This window comes from Brachyhypopomus gauderio, chromosome 6 (genome assembly GCF_052324685.1).
Source record: "Brachyhypopomus gauderio isolate BG-103 chromosome 6, BGAUD_0.2, whole genome shotgun sequence".
Taxonomy (NCBI): Eukaryota; Metazoa; Chordata; class Actinopteri; order Gymnotiformes; family Hypopomidae; genus Brachyhypopomus; species Brachyhypopomus gauderio.
In genome coordinates, this window is record NC_135216.1 from 14,652,364 (window position 1) to 14,666,465 (window position 14,102).

General features: G+C 42.5%; 1 protein-coding gene across 3 annotated transcripts in view; it reads right to left on the reverse strand.

Moving 5' to 3' along the window:
• csmd3b (CUB and Sushi multiple domains 3b) overlaps positions 1 to 14,102 on the reverse strand; it is a 336,693-nt gene that overhangs the window by 149,127 nt on the left and 173,464 nt on the right. For all 3 annotated transcript variants that reach the window (XM_077009034.1, XM_077009033.1, XM_077009032.1), the window contains exon 9: positions 12,687 to 12,811. In XM_077009034.1, coding sequence (XP_076865149.1) covers positions 12,687 to 12,811 — 125 coding nt within the window. The remainder of the gene's footprint in view (positions 1 to 12,686; positions 12,812 to 14,102) is intronic.

Here is a 14,102-nt window from a genome sequence, read left to right on the forward strand (position 1 = left end):
GATGTCACAAAGAAAGAAGAACACTGAAGAGATGCACCACTATCTCACAGGACAGTTTTACTCAACTGCTCCTAGTGTTTGGCATGATTTGCATGGCAAATACCAGAATATAACTTACAAGTCTCGACCAGTCAACCATGACTGCCTTCATTTGTCAACAATTAGAAATCCAATCAAATACTCAGATGACTAACTTCATGGCAGCTGAACGAGTTAATTCAGAACGAGGCTTAGCCAAATACACTTGGGCATGATTCGTCATCTTAATAGAGAAATGCCAGTTATAATTTGTTAAATAGACATGCTCCGGTCTCTTTCTCCCAGCCCGTGACAGTGATATCTTAAAATTAGCATGCTCTAAAGGAGCTGGGGTTTATGCATCCCCAAATCTGGCCTCTTTGTATTTTTGGCACATTTATTATTGCCTATGCCAAAGTGACGGGGATTTGATGGAAGACAAGGAGGCATTGTCTCCGATGGCAGCAGGTTTTGCTATCGGCTTCTGACATCTTGATTGCTTTTGAAAATAAATAACTGATTATCTGAGGCGCGTGGGGGGGGGGGGGGGGTGTGAGCAGAGGACCCAAAAGGACTCTTTTTGCTCTGAAAGTCATTTGTTTGACGAGGCTCCTCATCAGAACAGTGTCCTGACAAGGCCTCTCACAGCCTGCCATGGGATGTGATGCTTAGTTTGAACTATGAAAGAGAAATCCAGCCGAACAGGACCAAGCGAACCGCACACCTGAAGACCTGGAGAGCAGAAGACACAGAGCCATCTTGAAGCATCTACATCTATCATTATTTCACATTGTGAAGGCCCGCTTTACCCCAGAATATCAATACCAAATGTCAAGCTTTCCATGTTACTATTAATATTTAGCTGTCTTCTGGGGCAAAACTAATTATTACTGTATACTCAACACATTTCAAATGACAATGGGCTCACAATATCTTCCACAGATATGGGGGAAAGAAAAGGCCCCTATAAATGGTTATATAGAAATTTATGATGAAGTCAAAATACCCTTGGGGCCTTCCTGAAAATATAGATCTAGGCAATTTTCTGCATGATTTCAAGTGGCATCTTCTTAATTAGTTTGTGCAGCCTGTAGCCACGGGAACAGACAGGCACGCGGGTGACATGACGGCAGTGATTTAGTGCATAGCTAAAGGTCATGAGACCGCCGAGACAAATGCTGGAAAGTTCCTATGTGCGAGGAGTGGCGTCGGCAGGGGGTGTGGACCCACGCAGATACACCCTGCTCACCCACACATAGCCAGACTGAGCACTGGCATGTGCAGTGGTAGTGAGGGTACGGGATTCTTCTTTGCATTAGCCTACGCAGCAGGTGCCTATGTTCCTGGAGGACGAGGACCTCCAGTAGAGTGGGCAGCTGTTCCAACAGCCTGCAGGAAGCATGGAAAACTGATCAGGCAGATAAAGGCCTGCCTTTCAGAGTAGTTGACAATTATGTATAGATCATGCAAAATTATGTCCTTATTTAATTAATGAATTAGCTGTGAGCTAATGGACAAGCTCTGCAAGATTATGCATCCACAACGACATCTTTACAGGTTTACAGTTTCCTTCTAGTATGCCATGTGTGTCTTTTTCTACAGCAAGGATGGTGTTTACAATGTTGTATTTACATATCCAGCTTGTTTGCCAGATTTGGATCCCTGGATCTCTTTCCATTCCCATTATTGATTATCTTTGTTCCTCGCTACCTTTGGTCTTTTCCTCTGAACCTGTAAGGGCAACACATGCTAAATCACCAAAGAACTGGACAAGAACGGTCCATAAAGCCTTCACGCACGGCGGCTGACCCGCGCTCTCTGCCGCCATCTCTCAGCCAGCTTTAGTGCTGCTTCACGTGGGGGCAGCGTTGAGGACTGATGGACGATTGTGCGATTTAGGGGCTCGGGGTGCTGCTCCAGCAGGCTGCCTCTGTATTCCCCGTCACATACAGTATATCTGCACATGCTCGCGCTCGTCCTGACAGCTCAATTACGGCCTGGGAAATGAACGGCCGCGCCCGGGCCCATCTCACCCACAGCTAAGCAGCCAGAGAGAAAATGATCTCTAAAATTAAGGGACAGGAGGCTGAGCAAACAATTGATTATTCGCCCAACGACATCCTGCCACTTGTGTACTACCTACACGAAACCAGAACCTCAGCAAGAATGGCACCTGGACCTCTGCCTTCTGTTTTCAATCACATTAGCCCAAACTTTTACCTGGTTGTTGTACTATCGTCCCTTTTAATCGATAATTATTCCTGGTCTTTCCAAGACGGAAGCTACCAGATAAGCATTTACTTCTGGGCATCAAGATAACGGCCCATCCAGCGTGATAAAGCACCCTGCTGCCCCTATCCCCTTCCGCATCTGCTGCTTTATGCATCCTGACATTGAAGCTGACCTCCGTTAGGAAAATGAGCCAACTCAGCAGACAGCATAAAGATTGTAAGAGACCAGAAAGCAGAAGAGCACAGCAGCCTTAAACCAAGTCACCTAGAATGATCAATGACATCATTAACCTGGGACGGTGCTTCACTTTTTATTTGTGGATTCCCCCCCCTCACCCTGCCTTACCCTTAATGTCACCATGACAACATGTACAGAAATGCTCTACCACCCACTCACATATACAATACCACAGGCATATTACTGGCCAGTCTACCGTGTATGTATACAGACTATTTAAAAGTTTTACTTGTGTCACGTTATATGGGGACTATCACCATCACCTTATATGAGAACCATCATGATTATCTTATATGAGAACTATCACTACACTTTTGTTAAATGTTATTCATTAGCTCCTCAACAGATGTAAACCAACTTGTGTCCTTGGCTTTGCTACTGTATTCTTTTATCTTTTTGAGCTCTCCTTTCCTCCCACACATTACAGTTCTCTCATTGGCCAGAAAACCAGGCCAGCTGGGTTCAGTAAGAAACGAAGAGCATTTGTGTGCACGCTTGTTTTTCTGCTGCTGGCTATATTAATCTATTGATATGATCGGCATGCCTGCAAGAAAGCATTCAACAGCATCTCTGGTGACTCCAGAAAACCCCACCATATGCACAAACCTAACACACTCAGACCATATACATCAGTCATACCTTAAAGACACCCAGCAAAAACAAACATTTGTCAAGACACTGTGCTGATTAAAGTCCAGAGAACGGTCGGCAGACTTGTACCATCTGTCTTAGTTTGTTGTTTGTTTTTTTTTTGTTTTTTTTTTTTACACAGCCATATGGCATTGTGTTGCCTGACATGTCTAACTGCCTTCGTAGGGAAGCTGAGGAAGTCATTTGTGGACACATGGACATCAAGGGTTGACAGTCCTCAGCTGTCATTTAACATCCACTAAACTTTGGGCTGACTTAGATTAACGGCTTGCAAGAAAGACAAGTATTATGAACAAAGTTTGGTCTGAGGCCCAGTCTTCTACACCTAATCACTGGGTTGTAACGAGTGTGTCTGCAGGGCCACTACACTCACCCTGCTCTGTCACTGCTGCTCCTGTGGTCTACAAAACCTCCATCTTCAGTAATGGTACATACGATTCAGATCTTATAGTAATCTAATTTAACAGTTACAAATTAAACACTTACATGAGTAGATATGAGATACCTAAATACTGTATAATTGACTTACTACAATTAGGCTGCAAAAATGTCATGTATATGTAAGTGCTTCTTAAGACACATGCTGTAAGAAATAACATGTTTTTTTCACCAGTCACAAAAGTGACTGTTACATGATACATATATGTAAATGCACAGAGCTGTGCAAGATAAATATTTTTTTGGTTAAATCCAATTTCATTTGAGGAGAATGTTATTTTCTTTTCTTTTCTACTCTCATTCCTTTATGACTCGTTTCAAATGAAAAACAAAATACATAGGGGAACTCTCAATGAGGACCCAATCACAGTGTCCAATGGATTTATCCATAACTTTGATAAATATTCAGGATCAATTCTTTTACACAACAATTCCTAATGGTCTCTACATCAGGTCTTTACAGCTTGGTAAAATCATTAAATGAACTTTATAGCCATGTTTATACAGTGTATCAAACTGATAACTTCAAAGACCTAAGTGGCCTAAGACATTTGCACAGTACTTTGTATCGTATACTTCAGTTATATTCAGAATGTTTAAACTCTACAAGTCCTGTTAAAAGAAGTTCACGATGTCTCACTGCAAACATATGGGCTTTTAAAAGCCAAGATAATACCTCTGACTTATTTGGGGGAAGAGTTAGAGACACATACTTCACTAACGAGCATGGAAAGAATGAAAAATGAAGAAGATGAAGATGAAGAAGAAAAAACAGTTTCATGATCTCCCAGCATGCTCTTCAAACACAATAATTATGCCTTGGAGTTATCCATATCGCTCTACTTCATTTCAAGCTCTAATTATGCATAATTAAAGTGTCTGCCTGAAATACAGCAACAGTGTTACGTGTGTTAGTTTGGCCTTAATGGTACAACATAAATGACACACTGTTGATTTAACTGCAAAAGACTTCATGTGAAGACATAGGAATTTGGAAAGCAAAAAACTATTTTAAGAAGACATTACCCACCCCTGCAATACCACATTCATGCACGTACGTGCTCACACACACACACAAACACACACACACACACACACACACACCCCAACAAACTACTGTTTGCTACCTGTTTCAGGATATTGCATAATGCATAACTGCATTCCAGAGTTAACAGGTGCTACTAGTTACAAACAGCAAGGAGAGATTAAAAATGCACACACTAACTTAACCCGGTCTCAGGAGGTTAAGGCCATTAGTACTTAGACAGCGACATTGATGATGTTACTGATGGTTAACATGTCTTGACTCTAAATTATAACGGTTGCCATAGCAACCACGTTCCTTCACACAAGGGGGGGGGGGGGGGGGGGACCTTTCTGTTGATAGATGCACTTGTCACAAGGAACAGAAACAAACTCTTCAGTGTAATTAATGTTCTTTCTGTTGACACAACATCAATTAAAGTTCAGTACCCCTTGTTGCAAGCCCTTTCCAGTGACTGATCCATATTCATAACCGTGCTTTAAGGGAGGTATGATACTTAATGGAATGTGTCAATGTAGATGTTGCTTTGAATAATAGTGCTGTAGAACAGTGAAGATCCTCATCCATTAACACTTCTCCTGTGCAGATCATCAGCCTCAGGACCACGCGCAATGTGAGCAGCGTCATATGTTCAGCTGATCATGACTCCTGATCTCTGAACTTCTCAACCGTCCAGCTAGCAGCACGTGAGTGATAAGGAGTGATGTGGTTTCATTGAAATGCCACTCTATAGCAAGGCATGTTAGCTTTTAGCCATTTATGAATAGCTGTAACGTTTCACGTGTTACGTTAATCTAATGAAAAAGGAGAGCATGCAGGGGTAAACCTGTGTTATGACCACGTATATAATGAACAACAATGGTCTAACATAGGTAACAGACACACTAGACCCAGTATTCAAAATGGCTGCCTTTCAGGGGGACTGCTGATGGCATTCTGGAGCATATGGGGATTTAATATTTGGAAACACCATATCTGCTAATCAGGCTTCTTCTATCTAGAACACTGCATGTTTCACCAGTATGTCCAGTGCCTCAAGCTGATAATATCACATACACCCTGATTATGGAACTTGGGCATCAGTGACATTATCAAACACAAAATTAGTTATACATCTCTGTGGAACATTTTTCTACCAAGCGTGGTACATGTAATACCACAAGGTTTCTGATGAACATGTGCTTCCTGTCCCTGGGCCCCTGGAGCTCAACTTGGGCAAGACAAGCTCACGCAAATGAACATTCCAGTTCTGTCATGAATCAAATCAAATCAAATCAAATATATTTGTATAGCGCTTTTCACAACATATGTTGTCACAAAGCGCTTTACAGGATTTACAAGGTTAACATTACTATGGGTCCAAATCCCTAATGAGCAAGCCAAAGGCGACAGTGGCAAGGAAAAACTCCCTAGATGGTGGGGAATAGGAAGGGAACTCAAAAGGGAACCCATCCTCCATTGGGTGGCCCGTTAACACACAAATTACACAAAAACAAATTATACAGACGAATACACAAGTTACAAACAAATCACACAATCAGGCTAAGTATAAGGTAACTAGAATGAAAGTTCTGGGTGTTGATATTGTCAATGTAAATGTCTTATGATGAACGCCAGGTTTTCATTCCGTGTCGGAGCGATGAGCTCCAACTGCTCCAACTGCAGTGTTACTCCCCAAGTGAACCTCGGAGAAGAAAGATATGTGATGTGGTAAATATGTAACAGATTATTCAAAGGCCAAACTAAACAGATAAGTCTTTAGTTGAGTTTTAAACATTGAGACTGTGTCTGAGTCCCGAATAAAGGCAGGAAGATTATTCCACAATTGTGGAGCTTTAAAAGAAAAGGCTCTTCCACCTGCTGTGATCTTTTTGATCCGAAGTGAACATGCTGGGTTGTAATGATCAATAAGTTCACTAAGATACTCTGGAGCTAAGCCATGCAGTGTTTTATATGTTAATAAAAATATTTTATAGTCAATACGGAATCTAACTGGCAGCCAATGTAATGACGATAGTATGACGATATGACGATAGTACAGGACTAATGTGATCAAATTTTTTTGTTTTCATTAAAACTAGCGCTGCTGTGTTCGGAACCAGCTGGAGTTTGTTTATCGATTTACCAGAACATCCAGCTAGAAGACTATTGCAATAATCTAGGCGAGAGGATATGAATGCATGGATTAGTTTTTCCGCATCACTAGTATTTAATACATTTCTAATTTTAGCAATGTTGCGTAAGTGAAAGAACGCTACCCTAGAAATATTATTAATGTTTGAATCGAACGAGAGATCTGGGTTTATTGTAACACCTAAGTTCTTTACCTCTGCGCTGGGGGTTATAGTAAAGGAATGTAGATTCAATGCTACATTACGTATCTTGTCTCTCACTGCCCTAGACTCAACTATTAGCTCTGTTTTATCTGGATTTAGTGCTAGAAAGTTACACGCCATCCAATGTTTTATCTCTTCTACACAGTTCTCGATTTTACTGTTTACACCTAAATCATCGGGTTTAGCCGATAAATATAGTTGGGTGTCGTCTGCGTAGGAGTGGAAACTGATGAAAATCTCGCCTAAGGGTAACATGTAAAGTGTAAATAGAAGTGGTCCTAGGACTGTCCCTTGTGGGACACCATATTTAACCTGAACAGATTTAGATGTTTTATTATTAACACTTACACATTGGAAGCGGTCGGTCAGATATGATCTAAACCAGGAGAGTGCAACTCCTTTAATATCTACCATGTTTTCTAGTCGATCCAGCAAAATGTTGTGGTCTACAGTATCAAAAGCTGCGCTAAGATCTAACAGTATAAGGAATGAGATGAGCCTATTATCGGACGATATTAGTAAATCATTCACTACCCTGAGTAAAGCTGTTTCAGTGCTGTGGTTCGGTCTAAATCCTGATTGGATACTGGATACGTTTCATGGATACTATTTGATTGGAGATAATGGTTTAACTGATTGTAAACTGCTTTTTCTAGAATTTTAGAGATAAATGGGAGATTAGAAATTGGTCTATAGTTGGCTAGAATATGCGGAACGAGATTCTGTTTTTTAATCAAGGGTCTAATTACGGCACATTTTAATTGTTTGGGCACATATCCTAGGTTAAGGGAACTGTTAATCATATTAAGTAAGGGCCCTTCAATAGCTGGGAGTAGGTCTTTGAATAGACGGGTTGGAACTGGGTCGAATATACATGATGTAGGCTTATACGAATGAATTATTGTTGTGACCTCTTTTTGCGATATAGGATCGAAGCCATTTAGCTCAGTAATATTTTCGGATGCGTAGTTACTAATACCTATACTATACTGGTTGGATTGGAGGTTAGGCTGTGATGTATTATGACTCTGTAGTCAGATAATATCTATTTTATTACTAAAAAAGTTTAAAAATTCATCACTAGTGTGTGTAAGTGCTGTATTAGAACTAGTGTCATTGATATTGTTAGTTTTGATACAGTCGCGAAGAGAAATCTAGGGTTATTTTTGTTGTTTTCTATTAGTGTCGAATAATATGAGGCTTTAGCTTTTATTAGAGCATGTTTATATTTGACTACGGCGTCTTTCCATGTGATTCTAAACACTTCTAGTGAGGTGGATCTCCATTTGCGCTCCGCTGCTCGAGCTGCCTGTTTTAGAAGACGAGTGTGGTCGTCATACCATGGTGCAAGCTTTTTCTCCCTAATTAATTTTGTTTTAACTGGAGCTACACTGTCTAAGGTATTGCTGAGTGTGGAATAAAACTGTTGTGTTGCCTGTTCTAATTCATTGGGCTGCAGTGCTCGGTAGCTCTGGTAGTATGTTAATAAATGTTGCTGCGGTGCGTGATGGTGCGTGTGGTTTTTATATGGCGCTTCTGATGTTAATCGTATAAAGCTATTTCATATATCAGTAGGGAATTATCTGAAATGGCGTCATATAATTGCCAAATGTTCTATGTTTAACCCGTAAGTAAGTATTAAGTCTAAGGTGTGTTTACAGCGGTGAGTAGGTCCTGTCACATTTTGGGCTATACCTACTGAGTCTAGGATGGAATCGAACGCGGTTTTCAGTGGGTCTGATTTATTTTCATAATGAATGTTGAAATCACCCACAATTACAAATCTTTCAATTGTTAGGACTAATTCCGAAAGAAACTCAGCAAATTCCTTAAGAAATTCTGAGTAAGGACCCGGTGGTTGATAGATAGTTTAAGCTTTGTTTTATTGCCTATGAGACTATTGCCTATTTCGCCTATCAAAGCTTCGAATGAGTTAATAGAGGTGGTTGGTTTTACAGTAAATCCTATAGGCTATCTGTGTCATATATTGTGGCTACTTCACCTCCATGCCCTGTGATACGGGGCTGATAAACATAACTGTATCCAGGAGGAGCTGCTTCATTAAAACTTACATATTTGTTTACTCTAGCCCATGTCTCTGTTGCATTTAGTCTGTTATCTGAGATTATTTCGTTTACTATCACAGCTTTTGATGCAAGCGATCTAATGTTTAGAAGTCCTAGCCTTAGCTTAATATTGCTGCTCACTTCATGTTGATTATTTAATTTAATTTTAATTAGATTTTTAAAAACATATCGCCCTGTTATTCCTATATCTGCCACGGTTAACAGACACAGTCTCAATGGTTTGGTAGGTAGGGAAGCAAGTTATACTTAACGAATGGCCATTGGAAACTGTTTTTTTTTTTCATTTTTGGGTGATGTCCTTAACCGTTATTTTGTTGTTTTTGTTGTTTTGTTGTGTTAGCAATCTTTATGTGGTTGTTTTAAACAACACCTTTATTTACACACACAGCACTAAAAATGGATTATTATTATAAGCAAAAGTCATGCAGTCATGCAGTCATGCAGTCATGGTCTGCAAAATATCCCAGTAGCTGCATTATTCTGTAGGTCTTGTGTGCCATGGAGGCCTAGAATAAAAAGGTCCTAGATTAAAGGCCTAAATTAAAAGGCCTAGTGTCACGGTGAGGCGGCCCCCTACCGGCCGCCTCTGTCCACAGCGGCTGTGTTGTTGTTGTCTTGTGACGTCGTGTACGCCCCTCAGGTGGGCGGAGCCCGTGATCCGTTCCCACCTGATGGTCGTTTGTCTGTCTATATATGCCTTGTCTTTGTACCAGTTGACCGCTGGTCATTATATCCTTAATTCGGATCTATTGCACGGGTTTTAGGTTTGCACACTTTATATTAAACCACCCTTTTTCCCTGAGACTTGGCGTGATCGCTTCCTTTTTGTTGCTCACACCTGCCCGTCACAGAATGACCAGCCACCCTTCGGAAGCCGCCGAGTCTCTTTTTCTTTCTCCTTCGTTCGTGGTCATGTCTCGTGGTAAGTGTTTGTCTGCGTGGTGTTTTGTGAAGAGTTCCGCCGTGCTTTTGTGTTGTGTGTGCACGGCGAGGACCAGGGCTGTCTGCCCTGGGAAAACTCTTCGTGTTTGTTGTCTGTTTGTTTGAAGAGCTCCGCCGTGCCCGTGTTGTGTGTGTGGCACGGCGAGGACCAGGGCAGTCTCCCTGGGTATGATCTTCGTCTTGTGTGGTGTCTGTGTACGTATGAATGGTAACGTTGGTCAGTGTGCGTCGCTCGTTTGTGTTAGTGTTAAATGTTTTATGTGTGACGCGGGTACCGCTCATCACCGTCGCCTCGCTCCCCCGTCGTCTTGTGTTTAATGTGGGGGGAGCGACTGCGAACCCGAGCGGCGCGTCAGTGTCTAACGAGCGTGCACGTATGGATCCCGTTCCGTTCGTTGTTTGTGCACAGTTTTGTTTGTCTAGTATTTGCGTGTGTGTTGTCCTAGCGTGTTGTCAACTGTTACATGTAATCCCACGCATGCTCCTCCCCTTAAATGTGTGTTTGGGGGAGGACCGGCTGTGGTCCCGTGCCATGGGGTGTGGCACGGAGGGCGTCGCTCCTGAGGGAGGCCCTGACCAGGAACGTGGGGGGTTCTCCTGAGCAGGTGGAGGTCCCCTGCTAAGACGGAGACCCCTCCCCCATTGTAAGGGGGATCAGGGCAGTGCGCGTCTATGTTTTGTGTTGGTGTGTGTGGGTGTGTGTGTGCATTTTGTGTTTTGTGTGCAGGTGCTTCTCCCTGGCGGTGGATCGTGGCGTTCCTGGGCCTTGTGGAGGTCTCCAGCTGGCAGGAGCCCCCTTATGTTGTGGGGTGACCGGAGCCCGGTCGGAAAGAGCCCCTCCCTAGAGGGCTGGGGCCCCCGGATGTTTGGGGACCATGGGGCTCCGGTCTGAAGAGCTCCTGCACAGGACGGAGACCCTTCCACGGGGTCCTGGAGGTGACGTAGCCACGCCCCAGGGAGGTAACCTGCACACACATACACCCCGGACGGACAAGGAGCCGAGGCCCGCCGTCCTCGCACCTGTGGGGCTATGCGGCTTAAGGCCGGTTAGGGCGTGAGGGCCCTGTGACCGACCGGGGCGTGGTTTTGTCTTGTTGACGGCCCAGTCGGTCCAGGGTCCCGCCCAGGGAGGTGAGCTGACTATGTTATGTGTTTTGTGTTTCAGCTCGTGGACTGCAGGAGAGGTGTCCCTGCCTGTCCTTGCCTTCCTGCCCCTTCGTGTTGTTGTGCAGCCGCTGTGTGCCACACACCCAGTGGAGGGGAGTGCGGCTTGGTGGGGGGGTCTGTCACGGTGAGGCGGCCCCCTACCGGCCGCCTCTGTCCACAGCGGCTGTGTTGTTGTTGTCTTGTGACGTCGTGTACGCCCCTCAGGTGGGCGGAGCCCGTGATCCGTTCCCACCTGATGGTCGTTTGTCTGTCTATATATGCCTTGTCTTTGTACCAGTTGACCGCTGGTCATTATATCCTTAATTCGGATCTATTGCACGGGTTTTAGGTTTGCACACTTTATATTAAACCACCCTTTTTCCCTGAGACTTGGCGTGATCGCTTCCTTTTTGTTGCTCACACCTGCCCGTCACACCTAGATTAAAAAGGGATGCTCCACAATGATGTTTAAAGACTTGCCTCTTCTTGAGCAAAACGTTCTGCTATGCTGAATGAAAAAAAAAACTATCACTGCTCTATCTATCTATCTATCTATCTATCTATCTATCTATCTATCTATCTATCTATCTATCTATCTATCTATCTATCTATCTATCTATCTATCTATCTATCTATCTATATTTGTGTTAGAAGCATTTGATAGAGGCATTTGTGTTTCTGCTTGTTTGTGATCTAAACAGCAGGCTTGAATCTTGCTCTTTGTACATTTCTTATACTACCTCTCTATCTATCTATCTATCTATCTATCTATCTATCTATCTATCTATCTATCTATCTATCTATCTATCTATCTATCTATATTTGTGTTAGAAGCATTTGATAGAGGCATTTGTGTTTCTGCTTGTTTGTGATCTAAACAGCAGGCTTGAATCTTGCTCTTTGTACATTTCTTATACTACCTCTCTATCTATCTATCTATCTATCTATCTATCTATCTATCTATCTATCTATCTATCTATCTATCTATATTTGTGTTAGAAGCATTTGATAGAGGCATTTGTGTTTCTGCTTGTTTGTGATCTAAACAGCAGGCTTGAATCTTGCTCTTTGTACATTTCTTATACTACCTCTCTATCTATCTATCTATCTATCTATCTATCTATCTATCTATCTATCTATCTATCTATCTATCTATCTATATTTGTGTTAGACGCATTTGATAGAAGCATTTGTGTTTCTGCTTGTTTGTGATCTGCTTGTTTGACTTTCTGGGTGCAGAGACTTTCTGGGTGAGGCTGCTGCCTCAGTCTTGCTCTGTGAATTAACATAATAAAGGGTGATGTTTGGTCTTGCTAATTGCTGGCAAGAAGGAGAAGAAGGAGGGGTGACGTCCTGAGAATCCTGAAATCTTAGGAGCTCTAGTGTTAAATAAAGAATGTGGCTCAAACTTTAGCACAGCTGCTAAAGTAGGAACAAAAATGTTTTGACTCTAGCGTGAGTCATCTCGAGCTTTCCGCCTCTATCTGGTCTTCTGTTTTGCTTTTCTATGCCATGCCACATTTCGTCTGGCAGCGGGAACGCTGTGATTCTCACCTCTGCACACAGGTCTATGGTCACTCCAGGCAGCGAAGACCTCAGCCACTCTCTGACATGTGATGGTCTTAGAGCCCTGCAGGACATGGTCTTCATCACAGGTAAACTGGGCTGTGGCACCAATGCTGGTGAGAACAAATAAATGTAAAACACACACACACACACACACACACACACACACACACACACACACACACACACACACACACACACACACACACACACACAGTCACATAAATACAAGCTAGGGAGAAGAGAATTACAGAAGAGAAATGAATTATCATTCTTGTCTAGACAGGCCTTCACTACAGTCACACTGCATGATTTTGCAGCAGTCAGCAAAAGCACAGGGATAAACATATCCCTCAGGTAACCCTTAACATAGCCATGTTTGCATAAGTTCTTTACTTTCTCTGCACTGTACGAGCACCTTGAGTGTGGTAATCAAATGTAAACAAATGCTAATGCTAGCTTTGGACTTCCATCTGGTATGTCGGTCCTATGGAAAAAAAATAAACAGAATACAATAAATTCAATTTAGGAAAACGGTGTACTTTAGGCAAACAGAATTATGAGAAAAGGAACACTAGTAATCAGGTGAAAGCACTTACTGCGAACTCTTAAGAACTGTGCTGTTTGAATGCATGTTTGTACAAACCTAGACAATTTAATGCTTTGTTCTATTTTGGTTTAGTCATTCTTGACTGTGTACTAAACCTGGTAAGCATGGAACTAAATTGTTTGTAGGAATAAATAACTTTTTTGGAAATGTTTGAAGTACACAATATATAATAAAAGCGTCTTAAAAGGTTTCCTTGATGCAAGTGATGATTGCACCCATTTAAATGAAGAATGCTCTTAATCTCGAAATGGTTCCTTGAATTTTTATCATTCTGCGGAATAATTACAAAATTAAGCTGTTACACTAAGGATTACAGAAACTCATTCATTCAGTAATCTAAAAACAAACAAACAACAAACAAAGACAAGTAAACAATACAAGTAAACAAAAGAACTGGAGTGGAGACAGACACAGTCAGCATACTGTAGTGTATGAGGAATCCTCAACCCATTTCCTCCCAGAGCTGCCTCTGGAGAGTGAAGCCATTTTGTGGTTGCTCTACCCAAATACTTCCCACTGATTACATCTGTGTTAAAGCTGGAGGTTGCTGGGCATAAGTGTCCGTGTCACGCAGTTGTGCACACATGCTGTCACCTCCCTGCTGTGGCAGAATTAACATGACACTGGGATGAGTGCCCCTAGTGGTAGGAGGGGGAGAAGGAGGTGTTTTTGCTGGTCAAAGTAATCAAGTGCTGCCTGTGTTAATGACAGCTGCTGGTCCAGAGGCACTGCATTGGTAATTTCAACTCAGAGTTTATCCTCAGAGTTTATGCTTCTCATTCAGGCAGCGACCG